This window comes from Triturus cristatus, chromosome 4_2 (genome assembly GCF_964204655.1).
Source record: "Triturus cristatus chromosome 4_2, aTriCri1.1, whole genome shotgun sequence".
Taxonomy (NCBI): Eukaryota; Metazoa; Chordata; class Amphibia; order Caudata; family Salamandridae; genus Triturus; species Triturus cristatus.
This window is the reverse complement of record NC_140586.1, coordinates 93,507,691-93,526,876: the sequence shown is the minus strand read 5'-3', so window position 1 is coordinate 93,526,876 and position 19,186 is coordinate 93,507,691. Positions and strand designations below refer to the sequence as shown.

General features: G+C 45.8%; 1 protein-coding gene across 13 annotated transcripts in view; it reads left to right on the top strand.

Moving 5' to 3' along the window:
* The window catches only part of CACNA1A (calcium voltage-gated channel subunit alpha1 A), a 1,220,168-nt gene that overhangs the window by 476,814 nt on the left and 724,168 nt on the right, over positions 1–19,186 (top strand). For all 13 annotated transcript variants that reach the window (XM_085600715.1, XM_085600714.1, XM_085600719.1 and 10 more), the window contains one exon: positions 16,210–16,313. In XM_085600715.1, the coding sequence (XP_085456841.1) occupies positions 16,210–16,313 (104 nt within the window). The remainder of the gene's footprint in view (positions 1–16,209; positions 16,314–19,186) is intronic.

Sequence of the window (19,186 nt, the reverse complement as noted above, 5' to 3'; positions counted from 1 at the left end):
TAGTGCTACTCCACCACCTGATGGGCCTGGCTCATGATCAGTCTTAAAGTGCTGCTGTGCCACTTGGATAGCCTTTGATGCTATTGCTAACATCATGCTGCTTGCGCAGTGGAGTACCTTCAACACTATTGGTCGTACAATGTTGATCCTGCCTTCAGGACCTTTGAGCCTATAATTTCAGAGTGCTGCTCTTATTAATCTGTGAGTACTGCTGTGGCACTTGAAATGCCTTTAGCATCCTTGGTCTTTGAATGCTGGTCCGGTACCCGGCATGTTTTGACCCTCTTGGCATTGACGTATTATTGTGAGACACATTGAGTACCTTTGTCTCAGCAATTACTTCTTTACTACTAGGTGTCAGGTATTTTCTGATTCGCTGGCCTTTGGGGGGGTTGACCGTAGTCCATCTTGTCCCCATGGGTCACCTATTTGACCAGCCTTGTGTGGAGCCTTCTAGGAGGCAGACACGTCCCTATATGTCACACATGGGGTAACCTGTATGAAACTTTACTGGTATCTGTATTTTTCCTATGTATTACCTCATGACTATCCCTGGACTGAGTTCCCCGGGGGTCAGTCGTATTACCTGCTGAGCTACAGCTCTTTAAGCAGCTCTACAGGCTAGTCATGTCCACATGTTTTACCCACTGGGATAAGCCTGCATGAGGCTCCCCTGGGATGTTGCCTGTTGGGCTGGACTTGTGTGGGGCTCCCCAGCAGTCAGAAATGACCTATATGTCATTTAGTGAGCCATCCCTGCATAGATCTCTGCAAAGCTGGGTCATGCGTTTGGGCCTCTCTATTTGTGAGTCATCTCCCAATGAGGGACTGGTTGGGCCAGCCCTGCAAGGCTTTCTCCAGGGTCATAGGTCACTCATGTCTCCTTGTGTTACCTCTTGAGTTGGGTATTCGGTGATGTCACACCATTGTTCGGTGCACATGCGATGTGGTTTGACTAACAGAGCCATGGCCGTGGGCAGGTTAGAGGGGTGGGGGATTCCTATAGATATATGTCGCCAAGAATTGTGTCTCTTTGTGAGGCCGCCCAGTGATGCCTTTTGTCAGGTCAGTAGGCTGGCTTGCTGAGGTTTCTTGGGAGAGCACAGGTGGCTGTGGCTTACAACCCAAGTAAGGCAAAACAATTATGAGTGTGGATCTCGAGGTCAGGATATAGTGTGTGTCCCCGTCCTCTGCGTAGGTCACGGCCCGGGTGACAGAACATTCCTGTTAACAGTGGCAAGTCTGACCGTCCTTTGTGAGAGAGACACGGAGACATCAAACAGATCAATTAGATACAAGGTTTTGCATTTCCCAAGATACCCAGCTTCTCTCAAGCCTGTGACATTTGTGTTTGAACAGAGAAGGCTTGGCGCCTGCCACTTTAATGAACCCCTCTCTGCAGCCTGAAGTAAATCTGCATTTATGCCTTAGGGTCTACATCCTTTCCACCCCCTTTAACTAGTCAATATAATACCAAACTGCATTTTATACTCAAACACTAGTTATTTAAATGTGATATATAGGTACTTTTGCCATAGAGAATAGTGAAATACATTATAGGTCAAAGATCGCACAGACAGAAGAGTTCATGGCTCAGAGTCCTGACCAGCAAACCTATCTCAAAGGACATTTAGACCTTCCAGGCTCAGACCGCACCGCCACGCCATGCTTTTCAACAGTAGTGCCATTCCTTGCATTCCTTGCATTACAGGCTAACAGCAGAGGCATCCTATTGGCTACAGAGATTTCATAGGTACAGAGAACGGATGTGTACCGCTGGTTGCACAGATCACCCAGACTAATACTACAGAATTATACATCACCTTTATACAAATGAAGGGCCTTAGGTTACACAGGTTTTCTTTTAATTGAATTGTGTGATATACTATTGTTGTGGGCTCCAGCCAACTCTGGATTTATACAGGTTTGCTTGTGCCCACCTTAGGCACTTAGGTCCCTCAGATATCAGAGGAAACACTTTTCTCAAAAATTCCATGATACTCCACAGTTCTGAGGGCTCCTTATCTGTAGTATTGTGCAGGAACGTAGGCACAGTACTAGACAGGGCACTTCCCTCATGGGTAAATAAGCTTGAAGGTATGGATTTAAGTCTGACGACCACCCACGGCTTCTACAAATGTAGTTTTTCATTTTTCATGTACTCTTTTGTGTTTTTTGCAATTTTATCTTATAGCTTAAGCCTGTTTAATGTTGACTATGTATGCCAGCGTGATAGGGTGCCATATATGGCTCAGTTAATCCAACCCCACCCTCTGTCTGTGTTTTAAGGGATGGTAAAAAAGGTGGGGCCCATAGAAAGGACATACCCAAAGACGTCTATCAAGGAATCTTTACAAAATGCAAGAGGTATGTAATTAAGAGCGTAGAATTCCATGCTTGACACAATGCCTTTTCTGACCAGCATATGGGTGCCTCTGTGTAAGTATTTTACGAATGCATCCAAACACATCACACATCAGCGAATACATGCACGTAAAACAAGCCAGATCTGTTGGCTTTGCTGATCCCTGTTAGCACTGATTTCTGTTTAATATAAGATAAGTGAGTAACAACAGTGATATTGTGAATAATTTAAATAGAAAATCTTACAATTTGGCTATATGCGAGTCTGAAAATTTCTAAAAATATACGATTGTAAATTAAACATCACAAAGATCTGTGGAAGGGAAGTGACCTGCTGGATGTTTCACTTACTCAGTTCGCCCTTTCGCATCACTTTCCTCTGCAGTCTCTCCCTCTGCATTATTTACTTTACACCCCCTTTCTCCCCATATTTATCTTTCTGAAGTTATCTACATCCTTTTAATCACATTTGTTCTCTCTTTCTGCATGTAATTCAACTTCCTACTTCTAAACACTGTATTTTCTTGTGCTTTTGGTGCTATTAATTGTTAGACATGGCATCCTTGCCATGGTTTCCCCATACTTTTTGCCTTCAACCGTCCTGTTTTGCTAACTGCGTGTTTGCTGGCTTTAGGATTTTGCACACTTTACCACTGCTAACCAGTGCTAAAATGTGTGTGTTCTTCCCTTAAAACATGGTAGAATTGGCTTATACCCAACTAGAATATTTAATTTACTTCTAAGTCCCTAGTAAAGTGCCACTACCTTTGCCCAGGGCCTGTAGGCCTGCAGCAATGATTGTGCCAGCCACTCCAGTAGCCCTTTAAACATATCTCAGGTCTGCCATTGCAGCTGGTGTGTGCAGTTTCAAATTGCCATTTAGACCTGGCAGAATGAACTCTTGTGGTGAAGTCAGATTTTAAATTACAATTCCAAAAATACTACTTTTAGAAAGTTGGCATTTTCCAGCCTTAGCCATTTAGTGCCTGCAGCCTGTATCTGGGTCACATGACTTGGTGTATCTGATGGTTGGGCTTTGTGTATGCCTCCTAGACAGTCACACACAATAGAAAGCTTAGGTATGTACGGATGGTCCATCACTGGCAGATTGGGAGAGCGGAGTTGGGCACAGCCCTACTTACATCTAAATAGGCTGTGGCCTGCCTCCACACAAAGGGCTGCATACACCTGTACTTAGTCTGGAGCCAGGACAGGGAAGACAAGGAACCTGTGGACTTCAAATGTAAACCTCTAGAAGCTTCTCCCACATCAGAGGAAGGCCCAGGTATAAATATTGGACCTTAGACACCAACTCTTTAGTACACTACTGGATCCCTGGAAACTCTGCCAGGAAGAAGGACTGCTGTGCTGCTGAAATAATTACCACTCTGCTTGACTGCTGCCCTGCTGGACAACTGCCTTGCTGGACTAATGCCTTGCTAGATTTCTGCCCTGTTGCCCTCCTGCATGAGTCAGAGGGATTGGACCTGTACCTGAACCCAGGACTCCCAGAGTGACTCCAAGGCTAGTCTGCTGGCCTCCTGTTCTAAGCCTCAGGGACATAACAGGCTCCCAACCACCTGCACCAGCTCCCAGATCTAGCTGGAACAAGCCCCTGACCCCCATGTTATGCCCCTCAGGTCCTGGACCCTTGGTGTGGCCTAAGAGAGGCTGAATTGGAGTTTGTAGGGTCTTTGCAACCGGGAATGGGCCCGTTGGCACTGAATTCTTGTCACTCGCACAGACCAGTAACGCGAAATGACGCCAGCTCGCCCCTTTGCGCTACAACATTGACCGCTTGTGGGGAGCACCACTGCAAAGCTCTGACCCGCCCATTCGTGACGGCAATGTGATCTTAGTGCTACATCGATGACCGTTCGCGATGCCCGCCTGCTCTATGCGCTACATTGATGACTCTCCGTGACACCTCCCTGCTCCTCGCGGTCCCCTCCACCGCGAACGGGACTCTTTGCGCTTGGCTGAGAAGGTAACTTTTCAGTGGGACCAACCTGGTCCCTGTATCAGACCTGCGCTCCATCAAGGTTGACCTGAACTTGTGAATTTCTCCCGGTTTTGCATTTTCTGATAGCTGCGAGTGGTGCTTTGGGCTGTTTAGCACTATTTTCACTTATATCTTTAAGATTGCATATCTCCGGATCTACAGTTTGAATTTTTGTCATTTTAGCTGTGATTAACTTATTAAATTTTGCTCTGTTTTTCTAAATTGGTGCGAGATTTTTCTTGTTTGGTATTTTCACTTTATTACTGTTTGAAGTGATGCATAAATACTTTATACATTGCCTCTAAGTAAGGACGGTGGAGCACAGGTTGATTTGGGGTTGGCTTGTGCCTCACCCTGACAAGGATTGTAGTTGCTGCTTTATTAGTGTTTTCTCCCCCTCAACCAGCAATTCAGATTCTCATATCAATATTTCTACAACAATTGGCTAGTAGGTGACCATGGTACGTTACAGAAAGGTCAAGATCTGGAAGAGCCTGTAGTCTGAACAAATTTATGACCAAGTATCAGTCCCTTTGAGAAACTCGCTGGGACTTAATCCTGAACTCCAGAGCCTTCAATCGGTCCTGTCATGAACACCCATCGACACCTTAAACTCGCCCAGACACCTACACCATCATTACGAGTGGCCTTTTAATTCCGATGGGCTGGTAATAGCACTAACCAGCCCGTCCCGAATTCTGAAATCCGCAGGAACATCGTGGATCTCTTTAGTGTCACTGGCCTATATGAGTGACTGAAAATTGTTGAAATTCTTATTTTAAGGTCCACAAAAAATGAGGAATATCATGGACCATAAATTACTAATTTCCTTATAATTCCTCATTTCTTGGTGGACCGTCAGGGTCCAACTTTTAATGGGCTGGATTTTACCCACCCGCGCTGTGCCTGGTATCCCCAGAATCTGTAACTCTAGTGTGGGGAAATAGCAGCCCTTTTTCTGGACCATTCTTAATATGGGTCCTAGAGGCGACTCACTTCACAGTATGAGCTATACAAGACTCATATTTTGCATGCAAGATAAAACATATCCAACGCATCTGGGAAAAGGAAATGCTCTTAGGGAATAGGGACATGTACACCATATGACATGAAGTAAAACTTGGAAAAATGTAAACAGGTAGCCCATCACTAAGTTGGATTACCTTTAGGGTTCTTACCTGATCGTGCTGAAGAAAATCAGTGTTTTGTTTGTAACTCTAAGGCAAGATAAAATGTCCTGGACAGACCCGTTCAATGTCAGTCTGGTAACATTGACACGATCTGTTCCACTCAAAGCCCTGCTTTTGCGTCTAGTTCTATGTGAAGTTTGTCCAGAAATCGCTACTGTAACTTGATCTTTTGTCGGCCAAAAGCAGGTCCATGTGAAAAATGCCAAACACACTCCTTATATTCTATTTCAGAAATGTGTGAGGAACACAATTCACAAATCGTTTTCAAATTGGAAGTCTGCTTGAAGGCTGCAAGCAACACACCTGTTACTCAATTCCAGTACTCTATGAGCAATGCAAGAGACGCACCTTTTTCAAGTCCTGAACTGTGTGTAGCGTACAAGGCCCACATCTTTTGTTAACTTTTAGCGTGTTGAATGGGAAATACAAGTTGCATATCCTTACTTCCATTGCATGGCTGTGTGAGTAATAAAAGTGCTCTTGCTTCTGGGCCAGCACCCTGTGTATATTGTGGAGGCCACCATTGGTAGATTCAAGGTGCTGGCAAACCATAGTGCAAGGTGGGGTTGTCTAGATTTAACTCTGGGTTCAGCAGCGGTGGGTCCCACTTCCACACAGTCCAGTCCTCTGCTCCTTTTTGTTTTAGGTTTCACCTGTGACAGAGCTAGCATGTGAAAATCCTTTGTTAACAAAAAAAGCCCAACACCTAGCTTAGCCCATTACTTATCATTGCTTACCAGTGGTTGACCTCAACATCACTCTCATTTCCTTGCTTTTTATTGGTCATGCCTCCTGCTCGCCTCTTACTTCCTGTTGTGTCTTCAAGTGTTTGTCCCTGTTGTAGAGCATTGACCAAGTACAGTTTCTAGTCTGTGGCCATTGTCCTTCCACTGGCGTGGGCTATTGCAGGGACTTTTTAAAACACTTTTACATACAGTCCAGACGCATGCATTTGTCTCCAGTCTCTCCTTCCCCCCTCTGTCCATGCTCTTGTGTCCCACCACTCCCGCTCTCTTTTGTGTTACTGTTTCTTCCCTTCTCCCCACCATCTCCCTTGGTTTGCTTGCCCACGTACTCCCATGTCCTCTGTTGCCCTGCTGTTCCTTCCCCACACCTCCCTCATGTTCCTTGCCCCATGCACTGCCCCGCCCTCTGTTGTGTTGCTGCTCTCTCCGCCCTCCCCTACATCTCCTTCATGTTACCTGACTCTTCTGCACTCCCCCAGCCCTCTGTTGTGGTTCTGCTCCCTCCCGAACACCTCCCTCATACTAGTTGACCCCCGCCCTCCACCTAATGTCCATTGTGTTCCTCACCCTCCCCTCCCTTCCCCCTCACTCACAGCACCCTTGTTCCCTCCAACTCTCTCGAAGATGCTAATGCTATGTGGCTTTGTTTAATGCTTTTTGGACAATGCACAGCAACATGGGCTGCTGTGCAACGTAGCTTAAAGAAAAAAAAGCAATATCATACGGTGAATGGTGGCAGTGTCATAGCCTTTTTTTTCTTTACTTCAAGCCATATGTCTAAAAAAACATCTTGACAAAGCCAATAGATTTTGCATAGGCAAAGCCTATTGGCTTTGCCAATGCTCTTTCTTTTCCTTTTCCCGCCATCGTGATGAGGATTTCTGCCATTATCTTGGGGCAGGTTGCTGGGGTGGATGTGTGTTTAAATATCGCAGTGGCCCAGATGACACCTTGTTGATCCTGTCCCCCAGTGCACATCTAGGTGAAGCTGCAAAAATCCTACTCAGTCGAGCCACGTTTTTAGGAGTAATCGGGAGTTTGCTTTAAATTAGAGCCAGGTTCACGTAATGAAAAATCCAATGCAGCACACGCCCAAACCACACACCCTTCAAGGTGTAACTTGCTGTCCATGTAGGCAAACCTTTCAGTTCCCCACATAGGGTTAGTAAGTGATACATAAATGCTGCAAGTTAATACATGAAGGGGCTTTGTGTAGCCTTCTTTATCCACTGGTTTGTTAAACTGTCAATGCTATTCTGATTGAGCCCACCAAAGCAAATAGCATAGGGTGATAGGTCAGCCTTCTTGAGACATTGGCCGTCCTAAACTGTGAATGGCTGCTGCATTTTGGCTCCTCGCATGTTAACATCCACTTACAAAAAGTGCACTTCAGTGTCAGGGTTGTTAGGCCTATGCTTTTTGCCATTGCTTTTGTCCTTTCTATTCTTTAACTATTTCAGGACTGGCTTGACAGTTAGGGTTGCCTCCTGGCTGGAATTATACTGCTACAGCTACAGCTACAGCTGCAGGGTGTATCAACAGAAATTATCTGTAACATAAGCCACTGTATGTTTTTCTAATAACCCTCATTTGCACTCACACTCAATTCACGCGATATTTTAATGTCCCTGGCCGGTACAAAAACTAGAAAAATCACCAATAGCAGGTGTTTTTTCCACTTAGCTTTAGGTGCTCTAATGACCCCTGTCCGATAATTAAACTAAAGAAAGACAGAAAGGTCATGTTTAAAATGAATACAAACCATTTCATATAAAGTTCTACTTAAGAATCATGTCCAGCCTTTGCAGAATGTTAAAATGTGAGCAGATGACTGGTATTTTTCTCAGGGAATGGTTGCAATGGTATTGACAGCACTGCTGCCACCAAACCCTTTGTGAGCAACTGAAAAGGTTTAAAAAGCTCTGCTGAGAGAGAAGCTCTGGCTTCATCTACAAATTTATTCCATGAACTACAAAATGTGGTGCTTGTGTCAAAAGAGTGTTTGCCTTGCAATCCTAAGGCTTAAAAGGGGATTCCCCTCTTCTAAGATGGCTGTCGCATTCAAACGTAAAGATGAGGTGGCTTATTTAATCTTGTGCACAATATCTCGCTCTTGCTCTGTGCTTTACTTAATCGTTGTGATGTAGGTCACAAATAGTATGTTGTATCTTTCTTTTACATATGCAGATTAGACCACCGAACAGTGCTGACCTATACAAGATTTGTTCCTGTACACATGGGAGTCAGGAAAGGAAGGTGGGGGGGGGGGGGTTGGCTCCACTTTCCCCATAAGATTTTTGACTGTTTGTTTACTCCTAATATGACCAGCACCCAGTACTGCGGCTTGTCATATTGTGGTATATCGTATCGGCTAAATGCACATCATATAGCTTTCTATGTGTCCTCTGTGCATCCTCATTCTGTACTGGCCCGCTAGATGTACCTAACCCATGCAGCGACCATTTTGCTTGCAATTTCGAGATATGGATCCCCAGGCCAGAGTGCCGTTAATGGAACACAACAAAGGCAATGGTCACTGTGTGTCTTGTATCATGGCCCTCACCCTCTACCTGCCTGCTTCCTTTTGGAACAACTGAATGGCATGCAGCTGCCTGGGGCATACAGGCTTCACATGGCGGAATGCAATGGCAACTTTTGCAACATGGGTTATCCTGCAGATACAGTGACTCTATCAGCCCGAGCCTGGAGCTCCTCGGCATGGACTGGGAGGATGTGGCCTACAGAAACCAATCGTACCATCAAGAAGAAAAGGTTTAGACAGCAGAAAGCAGTCTGGGAGCAGCTCCCTGCTTCAAAGTGTGTCCCTGGAGTGTTACGCGACCTGTGACCTGATGAACGACTGCCATTAAGGTCTGGTTCAGGTCTTTCCCATAGAGTGAGCACCTGGCCCTGGTCTGAGAACTAACACCCTACTAAGGCTTGGCCTAAAGCCCCCCCCCATACTGACAGTGGCACCACCCAGGCCTGGAGCACACCATGAGTTATTCCTTGTCTCATAATGGGAACTATGCCCTACAGGGCTTACCCTTGGCAACCAGCCCAGGGGGACCCTTAGTTTGTTACCTGTGCCTCAGAGCCACACACCAGCCCCCAAAATTCAGCATGGGTGCTCTCCCTGGGCCGGCAGCCATGGCATGCCCATGCACCCCAAGAAGAAGGCCATGCTGAGGAAGAACTACTGTGTGAAGGTGAGCAACATGCAAGGTGTGGCTGTGAGAGTGTAGGGTAAGTATTGTGCCTGTAAGAGTGTGGGGTGAGCCTGTGGGAGTGCAAGTTGAGTGGTGTGTCTTTGTGAGTGCAGGGTATGACTATGTTAGTGAAGGGTATGCCTGGGTGAGTGCAGAGTAAGCTTTGTGCCTATTGGAGTGCTTGATGAGTGGTGTGCTTGTGTGGTTGCAGGGTGTGCCTTTGTGAATGCAGGGTGCGAGGGGGCCTGTGTGAGTGTGGGTGGTGCCTGTGTGTGTGCAGCATGTGCCTGAGGACTGCAGGGTGAGTGAGGTTCCTTTATGTATGTAGGGTGAAATTTGTTCCTGTGAGAATGCAGGGTATGCCTTTATGCGTGCAGGGTGAGTGGTGTAAGTGCATTGTGAGCGGTGTGCCTGTGTGAGTGCAGCTTGAGTGCTGTGTCTGTGTCAGTGCAGGGGGCGGAGTATGTCTGTGTGACTGTAGCATGAGCAGTGCCTATGTGAGTAATGGTGAACAGGGTATAGTCATTGCAGAGTAAATCCTATGCTCTGTGAGCACCAGTGATTAATTTGTTAAAAATAAGTGCCAGAGCTATCGTCAGGAGGCCATTTTAGCTGGCACCACACATTGCCCTTGCCGTGCCCCCAATGATAGTAACAACACAACTACTAACCATCACACTTCTACAAGTGTGACAATTCAGACTATTTCAAGCCCCTAAAGCTTTAAGAATGGCTTGGGAGGCAGCTGATAGTCATTTTTAATGTATATTGAATTAATAATTAACTGTTGTTGTGGGCATCTCTAAATAAGCCAGACAGTGCCACCTTGTGGCAAATTGTCACAAGCGCCGGTGTTAAATGTAAAGTGCTAGTGCTGAGCTACGGAAACCACCAGCTCAAATTAAGCACTGGTGAGCGCAGGGTGAGTCTTGTGCTTGTCAGAGTGCACGAGTAGCAGGTTGACTGTATAATTGTGGGGTGTTCCTGTGTAAGTGCAGTCTCAGTGTGTGCCAGTGCAAATGTACGGGTGCTTGTGTGCATGCAGAGAGAAAGGTGCTGCTGTCTTTAATTGCCGGGTGAGTATTGTGTCTATGTGCGTGCAGGGTGCAGCACATTAAACCTATTCCTTTCGATATAGCCAATGCTTGTTTAAGTATTTCATCATCCTTGTGTGTTTAAACTATGTCTTTATGTTATAGTAATTCAGTAATACATTTTCTTTGCAGCAGAAAGAATCATATTTTCCTGTGTAGTGCATTACAATTAGACAAAGCCTCCATACCTGTGCTGTTGTCTGCTTCGAAGTACTTATACTGTTCTATAAAATTATATGCTGTGGTTATTATTCAAAATGTGTATTGTAAGCAGATGATCTCGGTTAGAGAGTGGCATGTTCTTTCTTCTTATTATTTTTTGTGGCATATTTTTTCTTATGTTTTATATTTTTTGGGGGCTTCACCGCCAAACACTCCCTGGTTTATTCAACTCGCCTCAGTTTTCACCATTTTTTAGGTCTCGTCTAGCGACGCAGCGCATGCGCTGCTTACCTTGGCGAGATCTATTCTCGACGGTTTTGCTAGCGAAGGGGACAAGGAGATGTGCATGTGCCCGGACAGGCGTGAACGCACGCGCCCGGACAGGCGATGTGCAAGCGTACGGCTGGCGCGTTCAGCACAACGCATGCATGGTGCGCTTGCGCTTTCACTTTCGCTCCCTCCCTCCCCCCCTCGGCTCCAGATTCACAGGGCTCTCACATCCTGTAGCTGGTATTTCGAGCTGCCTGCCGGGGTCTGGGTGTTCGCTCACCCCTCCCCCAAGATGCTGCAGACGGTCCAGGACTGGTTCTGGTGGGACAGACTCTGGCTGTCCACTAACTACACCTGGGCCGAATTGGTAGACGATGACGAACTGGTGCTGCCCAAGGCCTCGCACTTTTAAATCACTATGCCTAGCATGCTTCTCTTCATGGTCGTCCGATACTTCTTCGAGAGGTGAGTCTGTGACTTGTATGAGACCTTGACTATTACCCAAGCGGTAATCTTCCTCAATACGAGGCGAAAGGTTGATTGGCTTACGGAGAAAATGCATGCCAGAGACTTCACTGTATCTGCCTTGGCAAGCAACTGAATGAGGCTTCATCGAAACATAAGTAATTGGCAGAAATTACGTTTTTAAGGGTTGGTTAATCCTACCCTGATCAAGTTGCTTTATGTATGTGGCAGTGCATAATCCAACACTCATCCGTGAGCTACCTATTAATTGTTCCTTTTGGACTTCCATATGGGAGTACAGTATAACCTCAAATGTGCCTTTACTCCTTACTTTATTTTATTTGGTCCGACTAAGTGGATTTCGAAATATTTAGTATGATCTTTAGGGGTGGTTTGATGGTATGTCTTTATAAATGCTGTGAGAGGGGTGCAAGTTTCTTAGCAAAGGAATTTTTCCTTTAGTTGCAAGTTCATTATGCGCAAGTACAATTGGTTATAAAAGGATGGCCATCGCGGATATCTCGAGCTGTCTGTCCCAAGTGGGGCGTGGAGTCGCGGTTTAACTCTGCCTTCAGGCATTTGTAGTTCTGTTGAGAAACTCTTGTAAGTGTGCTGATATGACACCTGTACAGTGCCACAGATCTCAGAGTCACAGATCTAGCATGAGTACGAAATACCAACTGTGTTGTTCTTTGCTTTCTGGGTGTGATGTCGGTGTTTTACGATCCCCTCATATTGTGTGTGTATCTGTGCCTGATGTCAGTTACTCAAATATGGCTCCTCAAAAACACCATCTATTATCAGCTATGTAACTTCCCCTCGATGTGAAACCGGCCTTGAGGTCTGCAGATTCCTTCCTTCCTCCTCCTCATGTCTTTTTGTGTGCCTGGTGAATGCGTCAACAAGAAGGAAGTGCTATCACTGTGCACTATCAGCGCCAGGGCTCTGTGTATGTGTTAACCCTCAGGACGCTCCCTCACAGCCCGTGCGCTATGTGTAACGTCGTCTTACAATAGAGCTTCTCTGTGGTACTTGACCCAGATGCTCCCGGCGCCAGATGTTCCACAGACTCCTATGCTGCAGACTAGAGGTCTCTAGTCTTGGTGCACAAGGCTGCAGACCTGCCATCTTTTCACGACACCCTGGTGGTACCTAAATATTTCACGTTTAAATTAACTGTGCATACATGTATCTTGTTTGAATAGCCTGAATATTTGACATGACTTTGCCCTTGTGGACAAATGTTGGGCGCCCCATATGCGAGAGATCTTCGGAGACTAAAGGGTTACGGTTCTTGTAGGTCCCACTAGTATCCCTTTTTACATCCTTTTACCAGCTTACTGCTGCAAGGGACCCTTGAAGCCTGCAGCTTCCAGCCACGCCTCGGAGAGGTGCAATGTCTGGTCTGTAGATGTGATGATGTTTCTACTTGTGATTACCTCACCTCTAGTTGTTGCGGAGCACCAAGGAAGAGACCCCTGAGGTGACCTTCCACAGCCTGTTTAAGTTTGCCAGTTCATCTACTCATAGTCATATTGGTTAAGTATCTAGCCCTTCAATCAATTAATCAGGTAGCATTTATACAGCACACAGCTGCTTCATAAGAAGCGTCTTGGCGCTATCTGAAAGACAGACTGATGTACCAGTAGAAGAACTGTTTGATCTAGGCCTTATCAGAAAGGTTTTTAATTATTTTTTAGGTCAAGCCTGGGCAGCACATTCGCTGCTCTGCAAGCCATACTGTATTGGAGTATGGACTATAAGCCCCACCCACTCTCCGCCCATATTTGTCATTGACGTATCATTGTCCTTTGTAAGTGCTGGCTTCTGATTCATTAATAGGCTTGTCAGTCCCTCTTTAGTACCGCCTTATCTTCATTTGTAACCTCCCATGAGGACTGGCCCTTTTGCTTTGGTTGTTACATAGTAGTGTTATTTACTCTGTAAGCATTCTTTTTTTTAATTGTTTCTCCTGTTGAAGGCACTACATACTTTCCTGCAACATTCAGCATGCTATGCTCGCTGTCACTGGGTGCTTTTACAAAAAAAAACATTTGTTTTTCAACTTGAAAAACAATTTTTTTTGGGGTAACAGCGCCCCATACCGCGCTTTCAACTTAATAGCAGCCATTGACCTTTCTGTAGATTCGGCTCTTCTAAAGAAAGGGACGTGGCCTCTATTAACTTGAAAGCGCAGCATGGGGCACTTGTAAACAGCAAGCATTTGCAATCTAATATGCCTCGTACTTTAGAAACTTTGCTCTATTGGAATTGTAAATGACAATGCCTTTTATTATTGCAGGTTTTTTAAAAACAAAAGGTATTGTCATTTACAATGCCAATAGCTCAAAATTTCGCTAGTGCGAGACCTATTGCATTGCAAATGCTTCTTTATGTTGTTGCACCCCGTGAGCTCCATCCCCTTGGTTTTTTAAGACTTTTTTACTTGGTCCCTCCCCTTCCAGTCTTGCATGTCAGACAGGAGAAGGTGTCCGGTTGGTAAAGCATTTTTATGGGCTTCCCAAAAATTTGCAGTGGGTTTGTACCCTGCCCATTGCTTACCAATGGTTGGCTTAATTGTCACTCCCATTTGCTTGTATCTTATGAGATGGTTTGCCTTCCTTCTCCTGTGTTTGTCTCTCCCGTGGAGAATAATCTCTTTACCATCCTCTTGAATGGCTGACTCGTATTCTCCCACTCACTTTTAGGGAACTTCTTTAAGTTGGTTAAGCAGTCCTTGAGAATGCATGTGTTTGACAACTCCCTGCCTTATGTGTTTCTGCACCCCCTAAAAACCCGTCTCCACACTGTTGGTCTCTCCTGTGTGTGCTGCTCTCTCTATTGTGTCCTTCTCCCCGCCAAACTCTCTTGCTAAGTGTAGCTCTCTCCCTCGTGTGCTTATAACCCCCATGTTGCTCTCTTCTCTCATCTGCTGCTTTTACTACCCCCACCCAGCTTTATTTTTATTGTATTCCCACCCCACTCACTCCCTCATTGCTTCCCCTCACCTTCACACAGTCCTTTTTAATTTTAATTTCTTTGGAAGGCACAGCAGCTAGTTGCTGCTGGCCCCTGCACCTTACTTCCAAAACAATGCTTTAATGATATAGCAATTTCATTTTGTTTTTAAATTTACCGATGGCGACTGGCATGTACTGAGAGTGGTGGGGTGGGAGGGGCACAAGAACCCCCCCACCCCAAAAAAAATCGAGTTACCTTTCTTGTTTGCACGCAACGTCCTCCTTCAGGTGTCTTCTCCGGAACTAGGAAACTGCACTAACCAATCCTGGCGCTGCTCTCACAGCATGAGAGCAGCGCATGGATTGGACAGAGCCGGCTCTCTCAGCGCTCTTAAGAGCACTGGAGGCCTGCTCTTTCTCTAACACAGCTGTCTAAGACATCTAGGTTAGAGAACTTTAAAATGCGCATATCTGGCTAACCATTATAAGATGGCCGGCAAAAGAGACATGCACATTTTAAAGTGAACAGCTCCCTGCTTCTGCCACTCGGCAGCACTGGCCCGTTCCGTCCTGGCACTTAGTTCGGGGCGGGTTGCTGAAAAATAAAATGGTAATAAATGAACTTTATTAACTTTTTATTTTTCAGCTCTGGGGCTTGTGGGGCAAATCTCCTCTGCTCAAATGGAGGAGCCGCCCCTGAAATTTACTGAATAATCTTGGATTGGTAAATAAAAAAAAGGTGCCTGTGTCATTTCGTAGGTGTGTGCGATAATGCATGCTTGACAAAGCCAATAAGTCCCAAAGACGAGTCTACTGCTTGTTTAACTTCTTTTTTAGCTCTCTAGAGGACCCTCACACCCTCTCCAAACTTTTTTGGGAGTCGGTGGGCCCTGGCATGCTCCGCTCATCCCTCGCTAACCCTGCTCTCTGCTCTTTTTTTTCTTATCTTTTCCTCCGTGTCACCCCAGCTGGTTGTACAACTCCCTTACTTCCAAACCACAGTAGACGTAGAAAAAAGAATGCCTGCCCTTTTTTTTATTTGTAACCCCCTTGCCCTCTTTTGTAATTTTACATTAATTATGAACACAAATCCTAATTGTTTAGTTATTGTAAGTTCTTATTATAATCATACAAACCAGACCTAGGATTCCAAACCAGGTCTGTTTTTTCCATTAAAATATTTTTATTTTCTTGGAAAACGCAACTCTTTATAATCACAATTTCCCTTAAAACGAGATCTTGCAGAATCGTTTCATCAGGCTGGGGTTCTATTTGGAAATTTGTCATAATAAGGTGGAGCAAAGAATGTGGTTTCTTCTGTTTGTTTATATATTTGAAATCTTTAAATTGATATCAAACCTGGCATGGAAAAGATCAAAGCGTAAGTGAATTACCTCAACGTGCACTGAGAAGCCAGGACCACAAGTGAGGGAAGATTTGCTGAATTTTTATGAGCCGCTGAAACTCAAAGTGCCTCACATGGGCATCCAGGACCAGGTTTGTCCCATACCCACTAGGGCACTGCATGGGAAATATTTCTCTTGTATACACTGAATTGTAATAGCCTCTTCTTTCCACCTCTATTTCCTCTTGATCCTCACCCATTCCTTCTTTCTCCTGCCACCATAGTTCCTCGCTTTGCTCTTTTCTAACCCTTCCTCCCCGTGGCCACATATGCTCCACTTTTCGTCTTTCTCTTCAGCCATCCTCGGCTCCTCACGCTGCACTTTTCTCCCCGTCTCTGCAGAGTAACAATGCCTCAGGGAACGCATGGAACTGGCTCTACTTCATCCCGCTCATCATCATCGGCTCCTTTTTTATGCTGAACCTTGTGCTGGGCGTCCTGTCAGGGTAAGTCATGTTATGTTGTGCTAGAGTCTTTGCATTCTGCCATTAGTGTGTCTTTGCAGCACTAACGGATCCCAAGCAGGACGTCTTAACAGCAGTGTAGGCCCCCTGGCAAAGCAGTGCACTGGGCCCTGCCTACACAACCACTCACAGGAAGAAAAATGTGTAACGGAAAATGAGTGTTAAATTCTGGTCTACACGGGGCCCCTATGCTCGTGGGGCCCCCTGGCAACTGCCCAGCGTGCCCATGCCCCACTGATTCCAGGCCCCTCCCATCCTCGGTTTTGATGGTTCCATTGCAGACCCGGGCTTGATTTGGCTTGTGAAGCAGTATCATGAGTGGGATATTTCATGGTTCATTTACCTTTTCCAGTGAGAATTTCTTAGTCGCCGATAAGCCGGTGATTACAGTACTTGATGCCCAGCTGGAATTCTTCCCAAATCAGTTGGGTTCCATGGGTCATTCGATACGTGCAGTGCCCGGCACATGATATGCAAGTAGGGTGATATTTTGCATACATCTATGATTGGGAGGATGTATTAATACGTTGTTAATCCTCTCTGTCCCCTGTTTCATGGATGTAACTCCTCAAAGAGTCTGACATTATCATCTTATTATTCTTGCCTTATTGCCTCCATCACACCCCTGTCAACACTTTTACTCACTCTTTTTACAGCTCAGGCTTTGGACTTGCACGAGTCAGGAGGCGGTCCTTACTCCTCTCTCCCTCTGCTATTGGAGCTCCTTAGTAGGACTGTAAACGTTACTGCAAAGATGGAGCTAGGCCAAAGAATTTAAGATAGCCATCGCCTCAGCGCAGGCAAGGTTACTGAGCAAAGATACGGAGGAATCCGACTGACGTGGGCAGTTGTAAGGTTTGGACGGAGCTAGGTAAACTGAAATATCACAGGAAACACATTCCTTGTAAATGAAACTTACTGGCAGTTTGCAGAAGCAACGAAGCCAGTCATTGAGCAACAGAAAACGGTACTGTTCCGAGCAAATATCAACAACACTAAATTATATCTAAGCGACAAAAGTGCCATGAGAATGGTTAGTTTTCGCAGGGGAAGAAGCTGTGCTGCACTAAGACTTAACCAAGTCTATATGAAGATGCAAAGAGGACACATAGCCAAAACAGTGCCCCCTAAACTGACCTTGCTCACGTGTGCACGAATATTACCAATGCGACAAAGTTGTACTCTGATACACAGTGGTTGTATTTTCTGTATTTAATAAGCAAACCTCTTGCTTCTGCAAGCCGGCATCAATACGAATGTCCGCATTGACACTTATGAGCGACAATGGTTTGTCCGGAGGTAATGTAACAGCTGAACAAAACTCAACAGAACCCCAAAGGCGTCTAAGAGATTGGGGTATTGAAAGTTCCCTGTCACTGACTCCAGCACAAGAAAACGTCTGTTTGTCGTTCGCTGTCACTGAATTGAGCAGAAGAACGTACTCTATCGCCGGTTCTCTGCCACTGTATCCACCATGATAGGTAACAAGTGATAGTACCAGCACAAAGTGCCATTCACCCCTCCCAGACTCCCCGCTTCCTTCCTGCACCCCTGTCCCAAAGAAAGCTTATATTCGGGTTATGTTGTCCAAGGCGTATTATTCACATCAAACAAGGTTATTTAAACCTAAAACCAATACGAAAGGAGAAGTATCCTACACTTGCATATATGTATATGTAATATTTACAAAACACACTTTAGCAGCATCAACAGGTAAAAGGCAGTAAAGTAAATAGGCACAATATTAAACTTGATCTTGAACTTGACCATGGCCTTCTCGGCCTATCCAGCCCCCCATCTGCCGCGCACATTGTGCCAGAAGGCCTCAAAGCGCCACAGTAAGCAGTTGCACTACTTGAAATCCAGGGCATTGCATAGCGCACGGGCCCACCAGGGGACCTGAACACAGGCAGTCTCCCCAAGGTTCTAGGCAGTCCATATTTTGTGTGTTAGGGCAGGAGAGTCCAGGACCACGAGCAGGTCAGTCCCCCCTCCCTGCCTACCCAGTGTACACGCCAATCCTACCCCCTCCTGGGGTCCATCCAGTTGCTGAACCTCCATTCTTGTGCATCTCCATTTGGTGTTAGCTGCCACGGCCCCGCCAGGGCCTCGCTCTTCTGCCGGGTGGGTGGGTGGTCCACGACATGCAGATGATGTCTGCTTCCAGGTTGGGTCCAAAGGGACAAAAGAGGCTGGCAAACCTGGCGCGTAGCCTTAAATGGCCCTCCAGGTTTCCGCTGCACTCCCCAATGACGTCACTGACCCGTCCCTTGAACTGAACATTCTCAGCCAGGCAGTGCTCAGGCCCGTGGTGTGACTAAGGGTACCCCCCAGTCACGAGGAGCACCTGGTCAACCTTGACAAGAGCTAGTAAGAGACCATTTCTTCAAACTATATGGGGTAGTGGAATTGACCCACAGTGCCCCCCCTGGATTGTTCTCCTGGTTCGTCCCTCTGAGCCACCTACTAGATTCCAATTTGCTGCTCAGAGGTTAGAGAGAGGGCAAGTACTGGAACCTAGAGAAGTAAGCATTGGCAAAGCCAATAGGTCTCTTCTTTTGGACCTACTGGCTTTCACAATGCTTTTTTGCAATGGTGAACAGTATCAGTAAAAAACAATACTACAAGCGATGCTGTGTAGTAGTTGCAAAAAGAGGAACAAAAAAAGAAAGAAATGTTTAACGATGCAGCCACTGTTGGCAGTTACGTCATTTTGTAGGCACACACATGCGTCAACACGTGTGCACTTGCCTACATAATGACGCGTAGCCACTGTCTTTTATTTTTTATTGGCCAATCTAAGGTGGTGGGCACCAATTAGATCTATCAGTAAAAATAAAGAAATAGTAGGAGCA